General features: G+C 41.3%; 1 protein-coding gene and 1 long non-coding RNA gene across 2 annotated transcripts; one reads left to right on the top strand and one right to left on the bottom strand.

Annotated features, from left to right (window-relative positions):
* Nucleotides 1-21,933, bottom strand: jph3a (junctophilin 3a). Its single transcript, XM_044357024.1, has 5 exons — nt 19,749-21,933; nt 6,276-7,056; nt 4,828-4,952; nt 1,382-2,628; nt 1-151 (listed from the first exon to the last, which is right to left on the bottom strand). The coding sequence occupies exons 1-5, from the start codon at nt 20,128-20,130 to the stop codon at nt 71-73; spliced, it is 2,616 nt and encodes an 871-aa protein (XP_044212959.1). The 5' UTR covers nt 20,131-21,933; the 3' UTR covers nt 1-70.
* Nucleotides 7,631-11,510, top strand: LOC122985985. Its single transcript, XR_006404216.1, has 3 exons — nt 7,631-8,356; nt 9,828-9,935; nt 10,927-11,510. It is a non-coding gene; the product is annotated as an uncharacterized LOC122985985 (long non-coding RNA).
* Nucleotides 21,934-23,929: the final 1,996 nt, after the last annotated feature.

Genomic DNA, 23,929 nt, shown 5'->3' with positions numbered 1-23,929 from the left:
CGTCTCAGTAAGTAATAATATAATATACCGTAGTTATCAATAAGTCTTAGTAGATCATACCTGTATAAGCTTAAATAAAGAAGTGAATGAAAAGAATGGCTACTCCAATATTGAGTAAAATGACCATAACCACCAGAATAGAGCTGGAGCCCTAGGAGACAAGAGAGGAGAAAAGAAGATATTAGTCCAGTTCAGCACAAATTCTCTTAAAGGAAATAAAACAAGCATTCAGTCAGACTCAACCGAAGTCAAAGATCACTCAGAGGCAACTGATTACCCCAAAAAACAACAGATGGCTAATAAAAAGTGGTTAAATATATGTGATAAACATATTTCCTTAATATTTGCTGTAGCTACATTTGATCTTTTTTGTAAGTACAAGTAACATATAGAGACCTGAAGTTCTTCCAGGCAAGAAAACCTCATTTTTAATCCCACTAATGTTTGGAGTAACGTAAATAACTAAAAATCCAGCCTCGGATTAGAGCTGTTCTCAACAGTATGTCGTGTTGTTCACTCAGTTTAGACAAGGAGAGTCAATCTTATATTGTTAATTCAATGTTTACACCATTTCCCATAATCCTTAGACCACCATGGCAACGCTGTAGAAGTTTTTAGACAGCAGAGATTACGACTAAAAAGGAGAAATAATGACATCGGAAGATTGTGCTGGTGAGTTTTAACCAAGTTACGATGATGTAAGTTATTATGGGGCTGCGCTATTATGTTTTGATGGGAGCTGTAGTTTTTCAGCAGATTTTAGCAAACTACAGTTCTTTGAGAAATTTAAAATGAAGTCAAGAAGTTGTTAAATGTAGCACAACAAGCTAGAGAAGCTGTAAACAGAAATGTGTTCCTGAACATGCTCAGTGTTGTCAGCCTTACACAGAACTACTCTCTGGAGACTGAAAATGTGATCGCTGTTATTAGTCTTTGGAGCCGTTTCTAAACAAACTAACATGACCAAACTACAGCACAGAGGAATAAGATATATCAGGCTTTGGATACACACACAAGACTTGTTGGTAGATCAGTTCATTGTTGGTTTGTCTCTGCACATGAGATTTGTTGACAATAAAGAAAATATTAAAATTCATCAGCCTTATCTTCTACACCCTGCTGACCGTGTTTCCTTTTCCATTTGACTCTCACTTTGTGGCAGATGTTTAATTAGAAATTAGCATTGCCTCTTGCTTCACTCACATTTTATCAGTGTGCTCCAATGGAAATTATCCTTTATTCTTTTGTTATTATTATCATCACTTAACAAAGGAATTATGTAAGGAATTAGGTAAGGAATTATGGAAAATGTGCATCTTTACTATCAAAATAGAAAAAACTTTTTCTCACTCATCAGTCAAACGTAACTGTTTGTACTCACTGAGTTTGATTTGAGGGTGAGATGCTCTCCGTCCTGCTCCAGAGTGATGGGCTGAGACTTAAGGGGAGGGGAGAGGGTGAGGTCCCTGTGCAGCGGCCACTCCTCCAGCTCTGCCCCCACATTCAGGTTGTCCAGCATCTGTACAGAGTCCATGGATCCCTCTCTGACCGGCCGGAGGCCTCGAGATCGCAGCCTGTTGTTTTTGGGGGCCGGAGAGTCCTGGCCCAGCCCCCGAGACGACTGCGACTCTGGACACTGAAGCCTCATATCGACCGTATAGTCATTCATCCTCTCCTCGTCCTGCTCCGTGAGGCGCGAGTGGGCAGGGCTCCACCTAAGGGTGCTTTCAGCAGTCCAGCCCCCGGTGAGGCCATCTAGCCTTTGGTCAATTACAGCATGCTCGTTAAGCTTGTGGTTGGAGGGGTTGTGCTGCTTTGGATGGTGGTTGGAGTAGACATGCTCTCGAGGGTTGTAACTAGAAGAGACGTGGTCCTTTGCATTGTGATTGGAGGAGATATAATCTTGGGACTTGTGATTGGAAGAAGCATGCTCAGAAGTCTTGTGATTGGACATGTTATGTTCCAAGGCCTTGTGATTGGATAAAATGTGCACCTGCGGCTTGTAGTTGGAAGAGGCATGCTCGCAGGCCTTGTGATTGGTGGAAGAATGATCCCATGTTTTGTGATTGGACGACGAGTACTCCCTTGACTTGTGATTGGAAGAGGCATGCTTGGAGGGCTTTTGGTTGGACAAGGAGTGCTCCCACGCTCGGTAGGAGGAAGCGTGCTCCCGGGACTTGTGATTGGACGAGGATTTCTCCCGTGGTTTGTGGTTGGACAGAGGGGCTTGCTCGTGGCCGTTAATTTGGCCCTCTTGCTCCTCCAGGAGGGACGGCGTGGTGGAGCGGCTGCTGCCTCCTCGGTCCGGATACATGTCATCAGTCCAATTGTTAGCCCCTCCCCTCGGCAGATCCATCCCCCGCCCCTCCACCAGCACCTGGATCTCGGCCCCGCCCTGATCGTCCACGGCGCTCTGGCGCATGAAGCAAGCATTTCTGGGGCGATGGGCGTGCTTGGGCGGGCTGTGGGGGGGCGAGGTGGGTACGCTCAGCACGGGGCTGAGATCAGGTGTTATTACAGGCGGCGTGGTGTCCGGAGTGCACAGCTCCGGACTGTCTGTTCCCGTGGAGATGACCTCGTGGTCTTTGTCCTTGGCGTCCTGGTGCTTGGGCCTCTGACACTCGAGCCCTATGAAAACAGTTGGAGAATAGCACCAATGAAGTGATCTGGCAGCAATCCACATCGAGCCCATCAGACCTACAGAGTGTGTGTATGAGTGTGTGTGTGTGTTGCAGTGCTATTAGCATGCAGAGTAACAAAAGGAGGGAAAAGCTGCAAACACACTGAATCTTGTGCGGGCAATCACAGTTGGCTTAGAGAGGATTATGGAAGTGAATACACTCGATTTACTTTAAATTCTCAGACACTAATCCTCTGTAGTTTGGTGTTTATTATGAGATCAAAATATGAATGGAAACACTGAGCTTAGCGCACACTGTAAATACACATACTTTATATTTTATTAAATCTGTAAAAGCTCAGATACTTATAAATGCTTTTATGCAGATTAAAAATTAAGATAATGTTACATGATAATTGATACAACCCAGGTCTCTATGAGGAAAACGAAGTAACACAAACTGGATGGAAATTTGCAAATAAAGTAAATTAGTGCTGTACGAGATCTTAAACAAACTTAAACTAAATAAACCAAATATTTGAGAATGAGGAAACAAGGGTGGTGTACAAAAGGAAATGTAATACTGTATAAATATATTTTTGAATATAAGCAAGTTCCTTACCAGAAGCATAACATTATTACACAAACAGCACTATAGCTGATGACTTACAGCAGTATAAAGCATCACTTTAGTATAAGTGGTGTTCGGTGTTTTGAGCTATAGTATATATATACTTGCAGAATAATGACTATGATGCTGGATAACTTTAAAGCTTCACTAATTTATATTTTTATATTAATAATTGATCAAATGACCAAGTGTAATGTAAAAATTGACACTCTTAGTGATGAACCCACAGAGAAGTATTATCCAACTTTGCAGTTTCCCTCAACTCTACGGAGCATTTTAACATTTTTTCTGTTTGCTTTCTCATTGCCTAAATTCTCAACAACCACAGGCAGCTGTTTTCAGCTAAAAAGCTCCCAAAAACGCTCTGTACACTACCTGCTCAGCAGCACAACAGCAGACAGTTAGCTGTAGACTAGCTGGTGGAGCATTTAGCAGCTAAAGAGCCAGATAGGAGTTGGTGGAGAACAAAAACAGAGCTAAAAGAGAGTGAATATTGGACTTATATTCACCAGATAAACAGATAATGAACTTTGATATGTACACAAAGATATTCACATATATAAAATCACGTTTACCCACATATACTCAGCTCAAAATGAATTTAAAGTGGAACATAAACAAAATTACATTAAAAAAAAAATAATGAGGGACGGAAAGACAACTACAATGTAAGCTGCAACAACTTTATACGCTGATGATGTGTGAATGTTAATTGCTTGTTAAGCTGCCGCCAAGTGGCCAAAAAGAAATAAAAATCAATGAATGCAGCTTTAAATTGAAACTTTGCAGGATAAGAACCACACCTTTTAGTATCATCATTAATTATAAAACTCATATTTCACATATTCTGTTGATAATAAACAGGAGGGTGTGGACTCATGAACCGCTCATTTACTGTGTGTAAAACCAGCAAAATGAACATTTGATAATTATTAATTTAATGTTCAGTTATGTTTAAATCGCTGTGCATTTTAAATGGATTTCCATTCAAGGGTTTTATGTAACCTACAGGCCACCGTACTGTGTGATGCAGTACGACACAGCTGCTGGTTTCACTTTTGATAAAATGTACGAACATACTCAGTTCAGACGCTTTTCAGAGCTGTCAATAATATGAACTCCAGAGGAAACAAATATATTTAATTATTTTCTATGAATATAGTCACAGATTAAAAACAAGATTAGTATTTCAGATTATTATGATAGTGGCAATCATCACTTTTATTAGCATTAGTTTTGGTTGCAGATTTTAAATTATTCTCAAACTTGACATGTTGTTGCGTCATATCACACCTACGAGCAGATGGGAAATATTCTCCACATAACACACATGAATCTGTCTGCTGAGGCATAAAAAGAAAAAGATTTTGTTGTATTTTTGTCTCTTCATTCATTTATCTGGTATTTTTATTGGCTGATGTTTACAGATGAGGATGTTTACTTGCACATGTGTCACCGCATAAGTCTCACTGAAATAAAAGGAACACTGTCCAGTATCACTTTAACAGAGCAGCGTGTGTTGAAAGCTGAGATTTAATTAAAATTCGACACACTTCTGCTTCTGTTGTCCACTCACCGTTCCCATAGATGTGAAAGGAAGGAGAGAGCTCTTTGGCAGCTATCCGGGCCAGTCGACACTCTTCCGTGGCCTTCTGCGCCACTCCTTCAGCTGCCTCCGCCTTCCCACGAGCGTGGCTCATCCTGAACAGGACAGGTGGAAACACTGCAGTGAAACAGCCTGTAAAGGTTATTATCTACTCTGGATCTACAGTATGTTGCTCTGCTTTGTTCACATATTGCTTTATAATAAAATCACATCCAGGTAATATGTTTAACTTATTTAAAGAAGACCTATTATGCTCATTGCAGCTCTAAATTTTTATTTATGGACTCCACTAGAGTAGCTCTGCATGATTCAAAGTTCAAAAAACTCCATATTTATCTTATACCGGCCCTTTATACACAGTTTCTCTTACACTCCGTTTTAACTCCTGTCTCTTTAAGGCCCGCCTCCCGATGAGCCCGCTCTGTTCTGATTGGTCAGCTTTACGTATCAGAGTTGTGTCACTTTACTGTCATTGCAAACCATTAAAAGCTTTGATTAAAAACTAATGGGAGACTTTTATTGCGAAGAATTTACAGGAAGTAAAAACGTGCTCCTCACTGACTTAGTGGAGCTTCGTTAGCGGTGCTAAAAACCAGTCGAAACAACAACATATGGAGCTATTTGTTCAGTGGATCAGTTAGAAATAACGCAGGGAGGAAGAGTACAAGCAGAAACAGCCACAGTGATGATGATGTTTGATGAAGAGCTGCAGACGACCAGCACAACCTCTAACAGGTAAACTACTTATTTTACTTTGCTGTGCTGTGTAATGGCGTCGTGGCTTGGCGTAACTACTCTCGGAGCGGAGTAGCAAACCCGCGCACTGTGCACGTAGCAGATGTCCATATAAAGAAATCCGTCACGAACTGACGTCAGCTCGGGCTGAAAGTAGAAAAAACCGTTGGAAACCGAGCGTTCAGAGCAGAATGAAGCTGCTGCTTTTTGCTCACAGGGATTAATGCTACATACGTTTACCTCGTTATTTGACATGTCAGCCACTTTTAACACGAACAACCAACATTGTGACATTATATATATGTCTGAAAATAAGGAAAAGCATAATACCTCCTAAGCTTAGATAGTCAGTAAACTGTAATATGCAACATCATTTAGTTTGTATTCTTTGTTTCGGATGTTTCAGTGGGTCAGTTTTGAAAGAAGAAAATGGACTAACATGGAATAAAGAAGATTAATTGAGAGGTGGCATTTTAATGGGAGACTGTGACTTTGTCATTTTAGCCTCTACATGAAGACATGTGTAGAAAACACATATATTAGCTCATAGAAACAGCCACATGTCAGTATTATCAAATTTTGCGACAGGACACAGATGTATGGAGCACTTTTTGTTTCACAATCCAACATTCAATGTTTTGGCACAGAAATGACTCCGTACCTCCCTGACTGTAAAATCTTACCTCGACATGGCGATCTCTGCTTTCTGCTTGGCGATGTCCGCGGCCTTCTCAGCAGCTTCAACAGCTCGGTCCACCTTCTCTCTGATTTTACTGGCCCTCAGTGGAATCAGGTTCTTGCGTTTGCCGCTCACCAGCACGTTCTGCTTGTACTTTCCCTCCTCTTTGGTGCCATCGGGGAAGGTGGTGCATCCGTATCCGTGCCTCTTGTTCGCCGCCCACTCGCCTGCATAATGCAGGCCGTCCGAGCGCCGACTGATGCCCCAGCCAGCCCGCTGGTCGCTCCGCCACTCACCAGCGTACATTTCTGTGACAGTGGCGTCCACGGGGGCGCCCTGTTCACTCTCACTGGCGTTGGAGTGGATGTCAGACGCAGCAGAGCTGACCGTGCTCATGCCAGCCTCGCTGCAGAAGGAGCTCTGTTTGCTGAGCTGACTGGCCAGGGAGCTTTTGGACTCGGAGCGCCGCAGCTTCAGGCCACTCAGGATGGATTGGCGGAAGCGACCTTTCCTCTTCCTCTGGCGTTCGGCTTCGCTTGGAGCGGTCAGAGCGAACCCTCCTCGGCCCACAGGGCTGCCGGCCAGCCCGGCCACCACCCCGTCCGTGGGTGTGGTGGCAGTGCCGTCCTCCAGCACAGCCGGAGGGCCGTGGCTGTGCTCGGAGCGCAGGGAGTTTATGGATGTTCGCAGAGGGAAGAGGATGACGGCTGCCATGCCGTACGGCACACTCTGCCGCACGCCATATCCATGACGCATCCCACCAAGCCACTGACCTTGATAGGTTCCTGAAACACAAACAGAGACACAACGAGAGTCAGAGGAAGACATCTGACAAGTGTTCATGGGAGCTTTTTCCTTGTTTTTATTGAAGGTCAAAGGTCAGGGGTTCTCACATGGTGTCCATGATGTAAGGGTCATAAAGCGTTTTAAAGGTTCCATTAAGTGGAATCATCACCTTCTTAATGTGATGTATTTCCTGTTGAAACAGGTCACTGAAGGGTCGAACTTAAGTGCAAATTAATGAGCTTTTAGTCACAGTAATGAGAGAAAGATTGAAGAAAGATGGATTGTTAAAAAGTTTGTGATAATTTCACTGGTTGGACTTTTTAGTTTCACCTGCTGCTGCAGCATCAAGAGGAACAACAGCAACATATCTCACTTTACTTTGATGCAGCTTAAATGTCAGTTTTAACACATTTGTAGAAAGTGGAGCATTTTTAAAAAATTGTTTTTTATTGTGATAATATCTTATTTTCAATTTAACTAAAATTAGCTTTATAAGTTATTTCCAGTCTGACGAGACTCAAACTACGGCAGCATATTGCTGCCATCATGACAAAAAATGTTTTTGTTAGTTTCTTGTTATAACAAAATCTTTTTCACGTTATAACTCAGTAAAGTTTTCATTGCTGAGCCGATTATCATGACGAGAAAAGTTTTGTGATACAACAAGATAAAGTGAGATACTGTTGTCAGGAACAAGGGAAATGTTTTTTGTAAAAACTGAATAATTTTGTGTGTTGTAATAAATAGAAAATATGTCATAATGTGAAAAATATGCAATGAGAAATTGTCACGGTGGCAGTAAAACGCTGTCGTACCAAACAACCTCTAAAAACTGAAATAAAAAATGTAACAAGGTGTCAGTCAGACAGGTGTTAACAACAAGTAAATAAACTTTTAACAGTTGAGGAGTGGTTGGATGTTGATAGAAGGATGTTGTGATGTGAACACCGTGTCTGAGTGTGTTTCGGTGTAACTCTCCTCAGGTCTGTGTTACACCGTCTCTGTTAAACAAGCAGACAGTCTGAGGTGAACTCATCTGTAATGGGGAAATACTGGTTTCCTCATGAACTGCATTTATTCAGTGAGTCACAGGGACTGGACCTGGTTCTCCTCACGGCAGGAGATTCAGACAGTGAGCGGGATTCAGGCTGTCACCAGTAACGCCAGTGATGACGAGGCAAAGAACAAAATGGCCGCACAGGTGAAATGTTGTGACTTTACTGACGGGACCTTTGACTGCATCATCGGTTCTTTTGAAATGAGCAAATCAGTTTGTCAACTTCTGAGATTCCTTTGCAGGTAAGGATATATTTGGTTTCCTTTACAGGTGGTTTTGATTTCTTCACTGTTGATTGATAACTCTGATCAATACATTAGCTAATCAATGAAAAAAGGAAGAGAGTCAACAACTATTAGCTGGATCACCATGATTTTATATTTACTGGTCTCCCTGCAGAAAAATGACTTTGTTTTCTATGTGATTAAAGTGACACTGAAGACAAAGTCCGTTTTATATTAAATTGATTATTATATGATGATTTAAGGGCCACAATATTAATATCTGATGATTTTTTCTGGATGAATGATTATAAAAAATTTGAGCTGTTGTTTCGGGATGGGAATCTTGTGTGTGGCTGATTTTGTCCATGTTTGTGCATGACACAATAAATAATTAAACTATTTTATTTTATGTTTTATAACTGACTTTGATGATCCTCTGTACTTTCCTCTAGCGCCACCACGAGGTTCACATGTGTGGCTTTAAATGAAATATCTTGACAATCATCTTCAACTATATAACACTGTACAGATTGATGACCTCATGATCACAACATAATGAATTGTAATTTGGTGATCTCCTAAGCAAAATGCCTGCTAAATATCAGCATGTTAGCATTGTTGTTGTGAGCATATTATCATGCTAATGTTAGCATTTAGCTGCAAACATCCAACTCGAGTCTAAAAGTGCAAGTTTGACTGCAGTGTATCAGCTGTCCGTTAGCTGTGATGCAGCGCGCAGACTGGATGCAATGACGTATGTCAAGTCGACGGATTCTATTCATTTTCTATGGGCGAGCAGGAGATGTGGCCACGCAGTGCATGATGGATACGGCACCGCGACTTAACGGACAGGTCGCCGTATCTGTATTTGCATAAATATGACTTGACTTCAACTTTATGCAAATGTCCAGCGCAACGCACCCAGCTCACGAAACTCAGCACTGATCAAATATGAATCAAGATTCTGTTACTTCATTGCTTATTTCTCACCTCAAATGTTTTCAGAAACATATTTTAGTGCGAAGTTGGGCTGTAATATGAGAACGTTTTGGACCAGGCTGCCAAAACCAAGCACGTCACCACCAGCCGGAGCGTTTAGTGGTCTAGTGCGACCAGATGTGTCCTCGGTGGAGGCGGTCTGCGCACCATATAAGCTAGCTAAGAACAAATGCACCGACTGCTTGTGAGTGTGTCTGTGTGTGTGTGTGATTGTGTTCAGCTCAGCCTCTAAATGAACTCAGAACTCACCAGAGACTCTGGTTCATTCTGTTACTTTCCTCCTCTCCATCTCCTTTTTCTTCTCGTCTCTGTACATTTATGAAGCAGCTGCAGGGTACACCTGAATTTTTCACTCAACTTGAAACATTCTCAACTTGCACAGAAGTGTTTTCACTTCAGTTCACACTGTCGTGGGTAAATCTTTGTCCTTCTATTGACTTTGTATGCAATAGCGTTGCGTGTAAAATTCTCTTTTTTGTTTTGTCTTCAGTCTTGTTTCAGTTACATTCCTCACACCAGTTTCCACTGAAACTTCCACTGTTGTACTGTTTGAAAGTTAGGAAAACATAATGTAACCCCAACCAGCAGCACATTTAGGGTGAGTATCTCTGTTGGTCTCTCAGTGTCTAGAATTTCAGAGGTTTTGTTGCACATGTGGCACAGCTGTAGAGGCTCTTTGGGCCTGATTGCTGCAGAGTTTTGACTTCACTCCAAATTGGCAGAAACTAACTTTTACTTGCCAGAGATCCCAGCTTCTAATCCAGACTGTGTCATTTTTCATCATTATTTCAGTTTTTTATCATCACATCACTTCAGCAGTAGCAGTGTAATTCCAAATATGTGCTCATTTAATTGACACTCTACATGAATGTCACACATATTCTTTATCTTCTCGGGAGGTACAACGCAGCGTTATTGTGCTTCCTCAAAAAATTACCATAAAATTTAACAAAGCAGTGAAAAACAGTAAAAGCATCACAAAGGGATGGTTTATTGCGGGACTCTTGTGTTGGAGCGCACAGATTTATCTGTTAGTGTGTCTGTGTAATATTACCTCTGGAGTTTTTATGTCTTAACTCTTTCAAATTTACTGTAAGATCAATTTGCATTCTTCCATCAGTTTTTTTCCTCCTTCTTGTTGTGTGTAAATGTTTATGTGGTTGCTACACAACACCAGGAATGAAATCTCTGAAATATTTCAGTTCCAGACTGAAGCATATTGGCACGACAATAAAGCTGTGAAAATAAATCATCAAAGAAACAGTTGAAATAAACACAGAATACCACAAGATGTTTGGCATTTCTTAGACTGCAGTGAAGTACATATGTACTTTCCTAAAACTGGCCGAGCGCGAGTATTTATTGAGTGAATCTGATGTCTTTATCCCTGAGCTGTTAAGATTTGGCAGGTGGGGGTGTGTGGAAGACAAACATAGTACAAGCACAGTGGAAGAGAGGACTAAACTCTGTGTGAGGCGTTGAAGTGCAAATCAACAATTTGACAGTTTCATTATTTGTAAAATGTAAAAGCAGGCTTGTTTTTCACATATCCTCATCAATTAGGAATAAAACATCTTCTTCTACCACAGAGGTTCCAACATGTCAGGTCGTCTACCCCCTCATCCTCCTCTCCATCCAATGAAAAATGTCAACTGCAATCGACACCCAGACCTCCAGGAAGGAGGAGAGCTCCCCCGAGCAACTTAACCGCTGGCAGGGAGAGGTCTACGTCTTATGCCCTCCATTCTCTCCTCAAATCCCCGAGCAGGAGAGAACAAGAGGCGAAGCGGATCCCGAGTTTCATATTTCAGCCTCCCTGTTCGACTCGCGACTCGTTAGTTTAATTTACAGGAGAGCTGAGCGGCAGTCTCTCCCTCTGTGACGAGTAGAGAGTTTTATGTCATCAAAGGTGTTTTAACAGCTGTCTGTCTGCAGTTCCTTCATGCAATCTGGGCTCACAAGCTGTACGACTGACTCATCGATTAAGGAAGGTGTCTGAAACTAAAAAGTCAATCAAAAGAAAGGCAAAGTGTCTTTACGAGAAAAAAAAAAAAGAAAGTGCTAAACTACATTTCAGCAGGAAATTGTAGATCTTGATATTGGTCGAACATTTAGATTAAAGGTTTAAATCAATTTCTGTCAAATAGTAAAATTAAACCCAATCTGAGTTCTCTCTCTGTCACATGATTTTACTCTGGTCTCAGCCCAAACTGACACATCATCCCAATGAATTACCTCATTTAAACTTTAATCACTACATGCCTTGAGTCATTCTCTTCATGTTGAACATACATGCTTAAAGTGTCTCATTTCTATGGAGCCCAGCAGGTTTCACTGGGTGAAAACATGTACATAAATGAGTAATTTGCGCTCTCTCATTAATAATTAATGTGCATCAATTACTATAATATGAAGTTAATCAATATTGTTAACATTAAGAGGTAAAATACAAAATATATTAAAATATTTAATTCCAAAATTGATACAAAACTCCATTAAACCCAATAGTTTCCTTTAGATTTGATTGTCACAGATTTCACTGTTTATTTTGCAGCATTAACTTTTTCTTCCGGCCACTGGGGGGCAGCGAAACAAACTGTAAACATAACATTTATGCGTTGAAGAGAACATATTCTGCACATTTCCAGGTCTATATTTTTATACTAGGGCTCCACTGGAATAGCTTTGCATGATTTACAGTTCAAAAAAATCTTTATTTATCTTCTACTGGTCCTTTATGCAGCCCTTCAGTTCAGCCTCTGTCTGAAACAGGCTGTTTTAGCTCTTTAAGGCCCGCCTCCTGATGAGCCCACTCCGTTCTGATTGGTCAGCTTCAGGAAGCTTCCTCCAGCAAACAGAAAGATTTTGCTTCTTTTTCTCATTCTTTACTCAAAATTCAAACTTATCAAATATATCCGTACATGTTGGAGCCCGAATCCAATCTGAAATATGCGAGCGAACAACACAAACAACACATGGAAACACCTTAGCAACAGAACAACAATAACAACCTCAGCAACCGAGGATATGGAACGGGAGGCCATTTGTGGGCATGCACGAACGATCTGATGTCATCACGAGGAGGAAGTAGAGGTAACTGTAAACAATTGCTCAGATCAGGCTGTTGCCCTGGTTCTTGACATGCAGGGAGCTTTTTTAGAGATGTTAGCTTCAAGTTTTGGAACTTTGACCATATTTAACGTAGACATCCAACATTATAACAGTCCATTAATGACAGAAAATAACAAAAAACATATATCCCTTTTAATACCTAATAAAGTTGAAATGGCCAATGTGTTAGCAAACAATTACCTATTTATACATCTGTCCTTCTAGCTCTGTTTAGATCTCCACCAACAAATGAGAAAAATATCTGTCTCTTTAGCTGCTAAATGCTCCACTATGTTCACCAGCTAGTCTCTCACTTTATCTGTCTGCTGTTTGGTGCTCAGCAGGCAGTGGACGGTGGGTTTTTAGACCAAACAAAAAAGCAACAAACGGTTAAGATGTGGTTCGTAAAACCAAAACATGAGCTGAAAGATGCTATAAAGCTCATTTGAGATGTGTTTGTAATGATGAACGTTATATTTCATCATGTCCAGTCAGCAAAATATTCCTGAAATCTTTTACTTCCTTCACCATGTGAACAGCTTCATTTAACATCAGACAGAGCAAATATCTAATGTTAAACAGGAACCTCACTTGGTTTGTTGGTGGTTCTTCCCAAACTACACTCAGTAAAAATGATTGATTTTAACAAAACAACACTACTGCTGAACAAAAATCAATTGATCAGTTTCTCAATTATAGATGTTTTATGTCCTACGCCTCACCCTGAGGTCACTGTGACAAGCATTTCCTGCAATTATGCTACACATGCGAGTAAATGTCAATGACATTACTGATGTCCGCGATAGTTCTGCTCTGTTGGAGGTTCAGGAACATGCAGCTTTGTAATAGTACAATTACAGCATTTAAATGAATGTGGAGATTACTTTGTGGGAAATGACACAACTTTGGGTGGTGCCTCCATCAATAAATGAACAGGCAGTCAACAGGCTCTCAGTGTCTGTTTCACAGTGTGCTGTTTTTCACACAGGCTGCAGCCAAGAAGCTTACAACATGTTTCAGAGTGAAGCTGTTAAGAAATAGATTCCAAAACTCGACTATTCTCAGGAGTAAACAGACTCAGTCACAGTAAGACTTGCTGGTCTAATAGGAGAAATCTTCCTCATTACTGGGTCATTATCAGGATACGTGTTATTTGCTGCAGCAGTGAGCTGACATCTACACTGATCTTTGAAGGTGGTACATCTATGTTTCTGTGTTTATATCATTAAATGACACTATTGTCCCATAATGCACAACAGAGAGCTACTTGCAACTGTAAAAACATTTTGCTTACGTTAATTTGTACTGGCAGTAAATTCACAAATTTGCAGTTTGATCAACATTTACATGCAGCATTCCCTGTTATTTCAAAATGCTTAAGTACATTTATTTCCTGTAAACTGCAAAAACAGCACACAATATTATGTAGTAGATACTGTATAGTATTAGTAGTATTATTCTCAAGTATTAGTAGTAGTATAGTAGTAGTGGTGGAACTGAGACATGGAGCTGTCCGTGGTTCTGAAACCAAGTCCTATAGATATACTGAGGTAAATGCTAAAAGGCTGCATTTATGTAGCACTTTTATCCAAAGCGCTTTACAATATTTCTGCTGCTCATTCACCCATTCAGACATACTAACACACTAACACACCGAAGGCGGCAAGCTACCACGCAGGGTGCTGGTGCAACCATCGGGAGCATTTTGGGGTTCAGTGTCTTGCCCAAGGACACTTCAACAGGAGGCGTCAGGGATCGAACCATCGACCTTCTGATTGGTGGACGACTACCTCCTACCTTCTGAGCCGAATCAACTATTGTGTGTAGTCATTGTAAGTTTACTTTTTTCTGCTTGTAAACCTTTTTTGTTATATTGATTCCCAACAATTATCCTCCAGTAACATTTTGAACATCCCAGAATCCTAAAACAGGATCACATGCTGTGTACATATTAACAGTGTACAGTATGTACTCTCTACTCATTGTAGCAGGACTTTTGCTGATGCATGTTCAGTGTTTTTCGTTCGGTGTTCAGTGTTCCTGGAGATGTTTCACCACCATCCAGTATTTGTTTTAAGATGAATAATAAGATTTAAGGACTTAAGATGACACCTACATTATCTTACCTTTGTGCCACTTCTAGTTTTAAAACCTTTATCCAAGTTTATATCGTTGCATATTACTATTTAATAAAACTGCTACTAACAGACACACAATAAAGCAAAGCATAGGGTCAGGTCGTGTTACAGGACAGAAGTACTGCTGGTTTCTGTGGCTGAAGGCAAACTATAATGAAGATGAAGGTAATGAAGGTACAGTACAGTACATCAAGTACAGTCTGCTGTACATACTGTACTTAATGGGCACTTACATCCCATTTACATCTGGCTTTAAAATGTGATTTGTATCTGGATAAGGAAAAACACATGTTAATGCACTCAGACCGCATTGTGATCTGCATGCCATTGGATTGGCCAGACCACATTTGGAGGTGGTCAGGCTAACATTGTGATTGGATCTCAGTAGGTGTAAATGCAATCTGTACAAGGTGACCACATTCATAAGAAAAAAATCAGCCCACTTAGCTTGACCTCTTCCTGCCAGCTAAAGCAAAAGCTACAAGTAGCAGCAGCAGCAAGAAGTCTTGCTACTTGATTTAGAAATGAATGATGTCCGTTCATGGCAGCAGTTTCCTTGACCTGAGAAGCCCCGTGACTGTTGCCAGCTCCGCCTGGTCAATTTGCATATTGCGATCCAATCACAATGGCAGCACAACTGATAAAATGAGAATACATTTTAATACCAGGTGTAAATGTAAAGACCCAGTCACTCGGGATGCACAAGTCAGTGCAATCTTAGTGCTGGTTCCAAGCCTGGATAAATGGGGAAGGTTGCATCAGGAAGGGCATCCGGTGTAAAACCTTTGCCAAATCAAATATGCATATCATAAATCAAATTTTCATACCGGTCGAGGCCCGGGTTACAGACGGCATCCACCGGTACTGTTAACCAGCAGGGTGCCAGTGGAAACTATGCTACTGTTGAGTGAAGGAGAAGAAGAAGGAGAGGGGGAAGGCATGTCAGGAGGAAGGAGGAAGGGAAAGAGTGTGGAGGTGAGAGTATGACTGGTAAAGAGAGAGAGGTGGCTTATATGATGGAGAGAAGGAAGGTAGATATACTGTGTGTGCAAGAGACCATGTGGAAGGGGAGTAAAGGCCAGGAGCATCAGAGGTGGGTTCAAACTCTTCTACCATGGTGTGGATGGGAGGAGAAATGGGGTAGGGGTAATCCTGAAGGAAGGGTGTGTTGGAGGTGAAGAGAGTGTCGGACAGAGTGATGAGTATAAAGCTGGAAACCAAGAAGAGGAAGAGCATGAAGGCAGAGCCAACGATCAAATGGTGGAAGTTGAAGAAGGAAGACTGTTGTGTGGAGTTCAGGGAGGAGTTAAGACAGCCGCTGAGTGGTAGTAAAGAGTTGGCGGATGTCTGGGTAACTACTGCAGAAGTGGTGAGGGAGAAAGTTGGGATGGTACTTGGTTTGTTATCTGGACAGAGGAAGGAAGACAAGGAGACTTGGTGGTGGGATGAGGAAGTACAGGAAAGTATACGGAGGAAGAGGTTGGCGAAGAAGAAGTGGGATAGCCAGAGAAATGAAGAAAGTAGACAGGAGATACAAGGAGATACAACATAAGAAGGTGAAGAGAGAGGTGGCGAAGGCTAAGAAAGAGGAGTATGGCGAGTTGTATGAGAGGTTGAACACTATAAAAGGAGAAAAGGACTGATTGGCTGGACTGAGGGAGCGAGCTTGGAAGGATGTGCAGCAGGTTTGGGTGATGAACGATAGAGATGGAGATGTAATGAGTAGCGAGGAGAGTGTGTTGAGAGGGTGGAAGGACTACTTCGAGGGGCTGATGGGGGAGGTGGGTAGGGGGCTCATTTTTGCCCCAGGGCCCCTTAATGAGTTAATTCGGCCATGCCAGTTAGAACACACTATATTCTAAAAACCAGAATATAATTAGTATGTAGTAAAGAAATAGGACACTTTCTGTGTCCCATTTTCATACAACATACTAACTGCATACAGCATATTTATATACTGATTTTCAAGTATAATGCTTTACTGTTAGGTATATAAAAATATCAACACACTTTACTATTTTATCTGATTGTCAATTAAACTTCTTTCTCTATAGTTGCCCCAAAACTATGTAATTCTCTTCCTGCCACTATATGATTCTCCCCATCTATTGAAATATCCAAGACCTTAAAACACACTTTTACTTATTAGCCTTTAACTGTGCCTAATCTAACAAGCTCAGCTGTTTCTTCTGAAGCATCTGTATGTGTGCATTGTGTGACTAATTGCCTTTATTATTAACATTATTATTCTCCTCACTCTGTTTTCATTCTTCTATTTTCTTTTTCTTATATTGTGTTTTGTCTTCTTTTTCTTGTTCTGTTTTCTTGTGTGTTTGGGTCAGCTGTGTTGTTTGTAAAGTGCTACATAAATAAAGTAGAGTTGAGAGTTGAGTTGAACTTTACAGAGAAAGCAAAATGTTTTCCTAAGAGTTATCACTTATTTTTGTTTTCCTAAGTATTTTCTTGTACCGTCTTGTCATCACCAGCAATTTATTTTAATCTTTTGCAGCTGTGAGTTGCTCCTCCATTTCCCTTGTGCATTGCATTTTGGGAGAATAGTGCCCTTCAACAGCACAACTAAAAAATCCCTCGTATCTCTGCACTTTTTCAAGTATATTTTATTGTCACTTTTCCAGCAGTGTGAACAAACTACAGACTCAAAACCTGCTTAGAATCAGTGAGTAGTTTGAATTTGGGACACAGTTTAAAGACGGAGCTGACCGTGGTGCTGAAATCAAACATACAGGTGCAGTGATGGAAAGTAACTAAGTACTTTTACTCAAGTACTGTACTTAAGCACAGTTATGAGGTACTTGTACTTTACTTGAGTATTTCCATGTGATGCTACTTTATACTTCCACTCCACTACATTTCAGAGGGAAATATTGTACTTTCTACTCCACTACATTTATTTGACAGCTTTAGTTACTTTTCAGATGAAGATTTGACACAATGGATAATATAACAAGCTTTTAAAATACAACACATTGTTAAAGATGAAACCAGTGGTTTCCAACCTTTTTGGCTTTTGACGTCTTACAAAAAGCAGTGTGTAGTCGGGGTCACATTTCACATGTCTATGAGTTGTTAACAGCTCCACCAAATAGTGATTTTTCCCTCTAAACTTCTCACATGCTTTCATTTCAATAAATGTTTAAATGATCCAATATTTCAGCAAAAATCAAAGATTAGAGAAAAAGTCCAAAAACTGAAAACAGATTTGTGTATCAGAACTTTGTTTTTTCTTCTTTCCTCTCCCATTAATCATCTCATGACCCCTCAGATTTATCTGCTGACCCTTTGGAGGGGCCCGACCCCTAGGTTGGGAACCACTGGACTAAACTAGCTAACTGTATATAAAGTAGTTGAAACTAGCTCCACCTCCAAACCACTACTTTTACTGCAATACTTTAACTACATCAAGCTCATAATACTTATGTACTTTTACTTAAGGAGGATTTGTCATGCAGGACTTTTACTTGTAATGGAGTATTTTTATATTACTGTATTGGTACTTTTACTGAAGTAAAGGATCTGTACAGGTGTCCTGAAGAAACAAACTCAGGTCTTACATGTTTATTTTTTGTCTGTCTTTTCTCTGTTAAATGAATATTTTCCCTGTAAATCATCTCAGTTACCGATAATTATCCATATTGAGCCTTTTAAGGCTCCAAAAACCGTGTTTATGGATCAGGAGCTGTCCGCGGTGCTGAAACAAACCTGGCCTGCCTCGCGCTCGGCGGGTCTGTCGGTGCACGAGGCTGCATGTGGCTCATAATATGATCTTAATATCAGGTTATTATCATTTTTAATGAGCACTTGTTCTGTTGACAGGCCGCACGCGCATAAACCAGCCTCCTGCACATTTATTGGGTTGTGGAAAATGTGTCAGCTCGTGCGTGCTATATTCATCTGTCGGCGGTCTTCCACGTGAGCGGAAGAGAGGAGCAGAGCTGTCGCGTGACGCAGTCTTTTTTATTTCTCATGTTTTCCTCTGTTCACCATCTGTGTTTTTTAAAAAATTTATCTTAGACTCTCGTGTTAAAACAGCAGGGAGCCTTAATGCGCGCGCTTGCAGCCGGTAAACAACCTCCACCTTCAATGCAGCACCGACACGCGCCGTGTTTTCATCCCACCTGCATCCCTTATTGACCTCGCTCTCTATCATCCGGGTCCTGCGCGGTGCGGGCCGGCCAGCATCGCTTATCAAACGGCCTAGATTAAAAGCCCCCGAAGTGAGGAGAGGAGGAAAACACGAGACTGACAGAACCAGACAGCCAATCAGAGAGCAGAAGAGCCGCGCGAGCTGGTCTCTAGTGACACGCTGACCTGCTGTCTCCCGTTACCATGGCAGCACAGAGGGTGTGATGCAGAGGGGATGAGAGGGGTGAAGGTGTGTTTATATAAATGTGTCTCAAAACAGAGCGTGGTTTAATTTCTAATATTAGACACACGTCCCACATATTTAACGTCCTTAATAATCTAATAGTGAAGTCAATTTATTTATATAAAACACATTTAAAAACAACAAAAGTTGACCAAAGTGCTTTACAGAGAGCTGAGAAATACAATCCAATGAAAACACAGACAGAAAATTAATAAAAGTGTAGAATAATACAAATAAAAATGGGATTTAAATCCAAGAAACAAAGCAGTATTGCACAGAAAAACAGTGTTGATGTCTTAATGATGTCTTTAATGAACTATTAAAGGCTGAAGAAAAGAGAGATGGGACTTAAGACGGGTTTTAAAAATATCAGTTGAGGGGGAGGATCTGTTAACGAGAGGCAAACTGTTCCACAGTTTAGGGCCGACGGTGGAAAATGCCCGATCACCTCCGGATTTTAACTGGGAACGTGGAATGACGAGCAGTGTGATTGGTCAGCAGATGTGAGGGGTCTGGCGGTGGTAGCAGGCTGGTCAGGAGGCCAGCGTGAAGGTGATCTATCCCTCTGATCGTCTTTCTAATATGTGCATGTGGATGTGACCTACATGTTATTTATGTAGCCTACAGCTGAGGCTCTGTAAGCAAGTTGCTCCACTTGCAGCCTGAAAATCAGTTTAAGGAGGAAGATGAGATGTTTTCACTCTCTGATCTCTAAACTGAGGTTTGAGTGAAAATAAAAGCAAGATGTTTGGAGGGAAAAGTGACCCTTTCTTACCTCCATCAGAGTAGGTTTCAGTGCCGTATCCATCCTGCAGACCGTTGCTCCACGTCCCCTCGTATCGGGCGCCGCTGGCCGTGCTCTCCAGCTGCCCGTAGCGACCTTTGAACCCCTGCGTCCACTCCCCTCTGTACTCCCAGCGGCCCTTGCTCTCCACCCCGATGCCATGCCGCTTGCCCTGCGCCCAGGTGCCCTGGTAGCTGTTCCCGCTGGGCCACGTGTACACGCCCAGGACCTCAAAGCCGTGGCTCCAGGCCCCCGCGTACTCTCCCTGACCCTGGGGCCCCGTGCATACCCCTCGGCCATGGGCCTTACCCTGCTCCCACCCCCCGCAGTACGACCCCCCGTCATCAAAGTCAAACCTGCCTCCAGTGGACATGCATGAAACAGGTTTAGGCAAATCCTTAGAACGTCAAGAAAAAGAAAAAACAAGGGCCTGGTTCACTCAGAAGCAGCAGGGAGGGAGGAGGCCTCGTTCGAATCAGGTAGCATGGAGCTGCAGGCCCCCGACTCTCCCTCTCCTGTTAGTTTAGGATGTGAAATACCGGCTCCTGGTTTTAGAAACAGCAGGACGTGGCCCGAAGAGCATCACCTTACGATGTAGAAGCAATCTAAGCCTCAGCGGCGAGTCTGGAGTGACGAACGCAGCTGCTGTGCATGCTGCTTCCCATGGGCATGCAGGCTCAGAGTGCTTCTCATCCTCCTCCTCCTCCACTTCCTCCTCCACCTTCCTGCTCCACGCAGCCTCGCAGCCGGCCCGTCGCCTCAGCTGTGCAGCGGGGCGCTCCAGACAAGCGAGGCCTAGGCTTTTTCCAGCAGTCCCAGAGGCCCACACAGTGGTGGTGGTGGTGGCGGTGGCGGCGGTGGCGGCGGTGGCGGTGGCAGCAGCAGCGACCGAGCTCAGCTCAATCAGACATTACAGCATCTCCACATCCCTGCCGCACCGGCAGACAGAGAGGCATACAGGGCAGGGATGCTACCGCACTGGTACGCCATTAAAAAAAAAAAAAAAAAAAAAAAAAAAAAAAAATCAGGGGCAGAGAAGTTGAAGATATTTCTCTATAGCATGGCCTGGAAACAAGCAATCCAGGATATGACCAGACACACATCCATAACCACAGCGACACACACCTCAGAAGACATAACGGAGTGTGAATATCTCTCCGGCTCCCTCTTATTTCCTCCCTCTTCCTCCTCTCTGCTCTGCTGTGATCTAAAAGATGAAGCTCTCTCCTGAAGATGAGGACGTAAAAAGAGAAGCAGCAGAAAAAAAAAAAAAAAAAAAAAAGATTATTCCTCTCCTCTTCTCTTTGTCCTCTCCATTTTCAGCGCTCGTCTAAATCAGGATTGTTGTTGTATCCTCAATTCCACCAAGTCATCTGTCCTCCTCTTGTTTTTCGGCCTCTCTCTCTCTCTCGCTCTTTCTCTTTCTATGTCTCCCTCTCTCTCTCTCTCTCTCCCTCTCTCTCTCTAAAATCTGCTCATTACAGGACTGTTCCACCCCAGCCAATACCCCTCCCCCACATACACACACATACACACTCACACTCACACACACACACACACACTCCTTCTCTCAGCTCTTAAAGAGATAGAGACGGAGGGATGGTGCGAATAGCTGCATGTACGTTGCTCGCTGCTCTTTCTTTCCCTTTGGGGATACAGCCTGCTTTTCCTAATTATCCAGCCTCATTTCACTCTTCTTCCTCTCACTCGCCTCCTCCCAGACTGTAATCTGGGCAGTGAGCAATCTGTTTTCCTGATAACTGGTGGTTTGTGAGCTCATTGATCCCGTGCCACTCTCTCCACAGCTAGTTGTTGTTAGTCTTTTTTTTTTTTTTACTGTTGTCTCGTAGGCAAACCAATGGACTGTGGCTGTCACTTGAGGAAGCTTTACTGAAGACCAAAGAGACCCAGACTGACCTTTTTAAACAGCAAAAAAAAAAAGCCATAAATAATCTTCTGCAAGTGCGGCGCCAAAGTATAAGAGCTTCATCACAGTCTGACAACCACGAACACTCGTCTGTACTGTCAGAGTGTTCATATTGTTAATATTTTTTCTAATCAATGACTGGAGGATAATGGTATTGGAAATCTTTCTGTTAGTGAACACAATCTGCTGGATCATATGGTGACTAGAAAATGGTGTCAAAGAAGGACGAAAACCAGCCTGACAGGATGAACCTGCAGGATTCACATGGAGGAGAAAAAAAATGTAATTTTAAGTTTAATTTGTTGATTTTTTTTTTTTTTTAACCTCTGTTAAAAAGCTAATTATTCTCATGTGCATCTGTGACACTTTAATTGTTCTTATTTTATGCACCAGTCGCTGCACAAAATAAGACAATAAGACATTTCAAGCACTGGCAAAAAAATGGTATATATATATATATTTTTTAATTATTAAAAAACAAACAAAATAAGAATATATTAGAAAATAATACATATAATATTAAAAATGAATAAATAAATAAAAGTATATTTTATTTTTTTAATTAATTTACTTATTTCTATTTTATTTTAAAAATATTTTTAAATTTATTTATTTAAAAAAAATTATTTATTATTTATATTTATTTATTTATTACTTTTTATTTATATGTATTTTTTTTATTTTATATTTTTTCCTTCTTTGATAGTGCTTGATTTGTGATAAATATTTACCAATCAAAAGATATTTAAATAAATAAAAATAATCAATTTCAATTAATCAATAATCAATTTTAAATGAAAGTTAAAACACATTTTTGATTTTATTTATTTCTAGATTTTATATACAGTATGTGTTGTACATATACTGTACATATGTTTAAAATTGACTAAAATTGACAAATTATATTATAATTTGTTTGTTTTTTAATGATTAATCTATTTCTTCTATTTTTGTTTTGTTTTTCAACAGTAACGGTAAATCAGTGTTTATCAGCTGTGTCTGTATGTATCAGTGGAAAGTTTCAGGTCGGTGTCTGTTCTCGTTGATGGATGTGACCTTTGTTGCACCTGTAGCTGCACCCAGCAGTGACGTCACAGTTTCCCCTGTAACCTGCTGCATGTGTTTGATTTCTGTGACAGTTTTTGTTCTGATTATGTTCATCCGACACCGCTAACCGGTTTAAAACAGGTCGGACTCTGATCGATACTGATGAATATGTCGTCTGAAACGTTCGTGCTCGTTACTCTTCTGCATTAATGAATGAAAAAACGGTAAACGTGAACTTAAAATAACTCTAAAAGCTTTTCTACACAGGAGACACTTTGACACGTCACGGCAGGAAAAGCTCAGGTGTAAATAATAAAATTAACGACGGCTTGAATCCATTTAGCTGCTTCAGTTTCAGAGTCCTGGTATTGTGCCTGCTGACTCACTGTCATGACTCACTGGGACACTTTAATAAAATGGAGTCATGATTAATGTTATTAGTAACGACTGAGCTTTTCCTACTATCACAAGTCAATATGTCTTCTGTGGAAAAAGGCGAGTGTGAACCTTCAGTTAAACTGCACCAGGATGAGCGTGATGATTCTTCACTATAATGAAAATAGTAAACCAAACAGTGGAGCTGGTGCACCTATGAAACCTTTAGAAACCATATGGCAGAAGATTAAGCCATAACACCTTTTTATGATCAATTCATTGTTAAAAAAAAGTTATTTAACAAGAAAAAATTCCACCATTCACTGGTTTTCACCTCTTAAATTTGAGAATTTATTGCTTTTCTCTGCTTTACATCACTGTAACTTGAATATCTTTTGGGTTTTCTGACACGTTACGGCGAAAGAGGTTTATTGATTAATAGAAAAGCTTACAGACAGACTAATTGATGATGAAAATAATTGTCTGTTGCAGCCCGACACCTGAGCACAAGCTGACAGGTGCGGAGAAGACCAAAGGCGTAGGAGGTCGCGGCGCACAGCGCAGCGCACCATCTGTACCCACAGAAACGGTTCATTACTGTAGACCTTCGGCAGGTTTCCTCCACAGAACCTCAGCGGCCAATCAGGAAACACACTGACACCAGCTGTTTACTGCACAGGTGACAAATAAAATGAGAAAAAACCTGATTAAAAAGAGTGGAGAAACAGAACAAATGCAGACGCTTCCACACAGAGCAACAACAAACCAGTTAAACACCAACATGTGCAGGAGATTCTGGAGCAGAACCATCATCACCAGATAA

The sequence above is a fragment of the Thunnus albacares genome, chromosome 1, assembly GCF_914725855.1.
Source record: "Thunnus albacares chromosome 1, fThuAlb1.1, whole genome shotgun sequence".
Lineage (NCBI taxonomy): Eukaryota > Metazoa > Chordata > Actinopteri > Scombriformes > Scombridae > Thunnus > Thunnus albacares.
This window is presented reverse-complemented; position numbering and strand designations above follow the sequence as displayed.

What these genes read in the sequence shown, in the direction of transcription:
- jph3a (XM_044357024.1), bottom strand. Translation starts at nt 20,130, where the DNA reads ATGTCCACTGGAGGCAGGTTTGACTTTGATGACGGGGGGTCGTACTGC. An exon ending in GCAGAGATCGCCATGTCGAG is followed by an intron (nt 4,953 to 6,275) that starts GTAAGATTTTAC and finishes TGTCCTGTTCAG; the next exon opens with GATGAGCCACGCTCGTGGGA. An exon ending in TCACCCTCAAATCAAACTCA is followed by an intron (nt 152 to 1,381) that starts GTGAGTACAAAC and finishes CTTGTCTCCTAG; the next exon opens with GGCTCCAGCTCTATTCTGGT.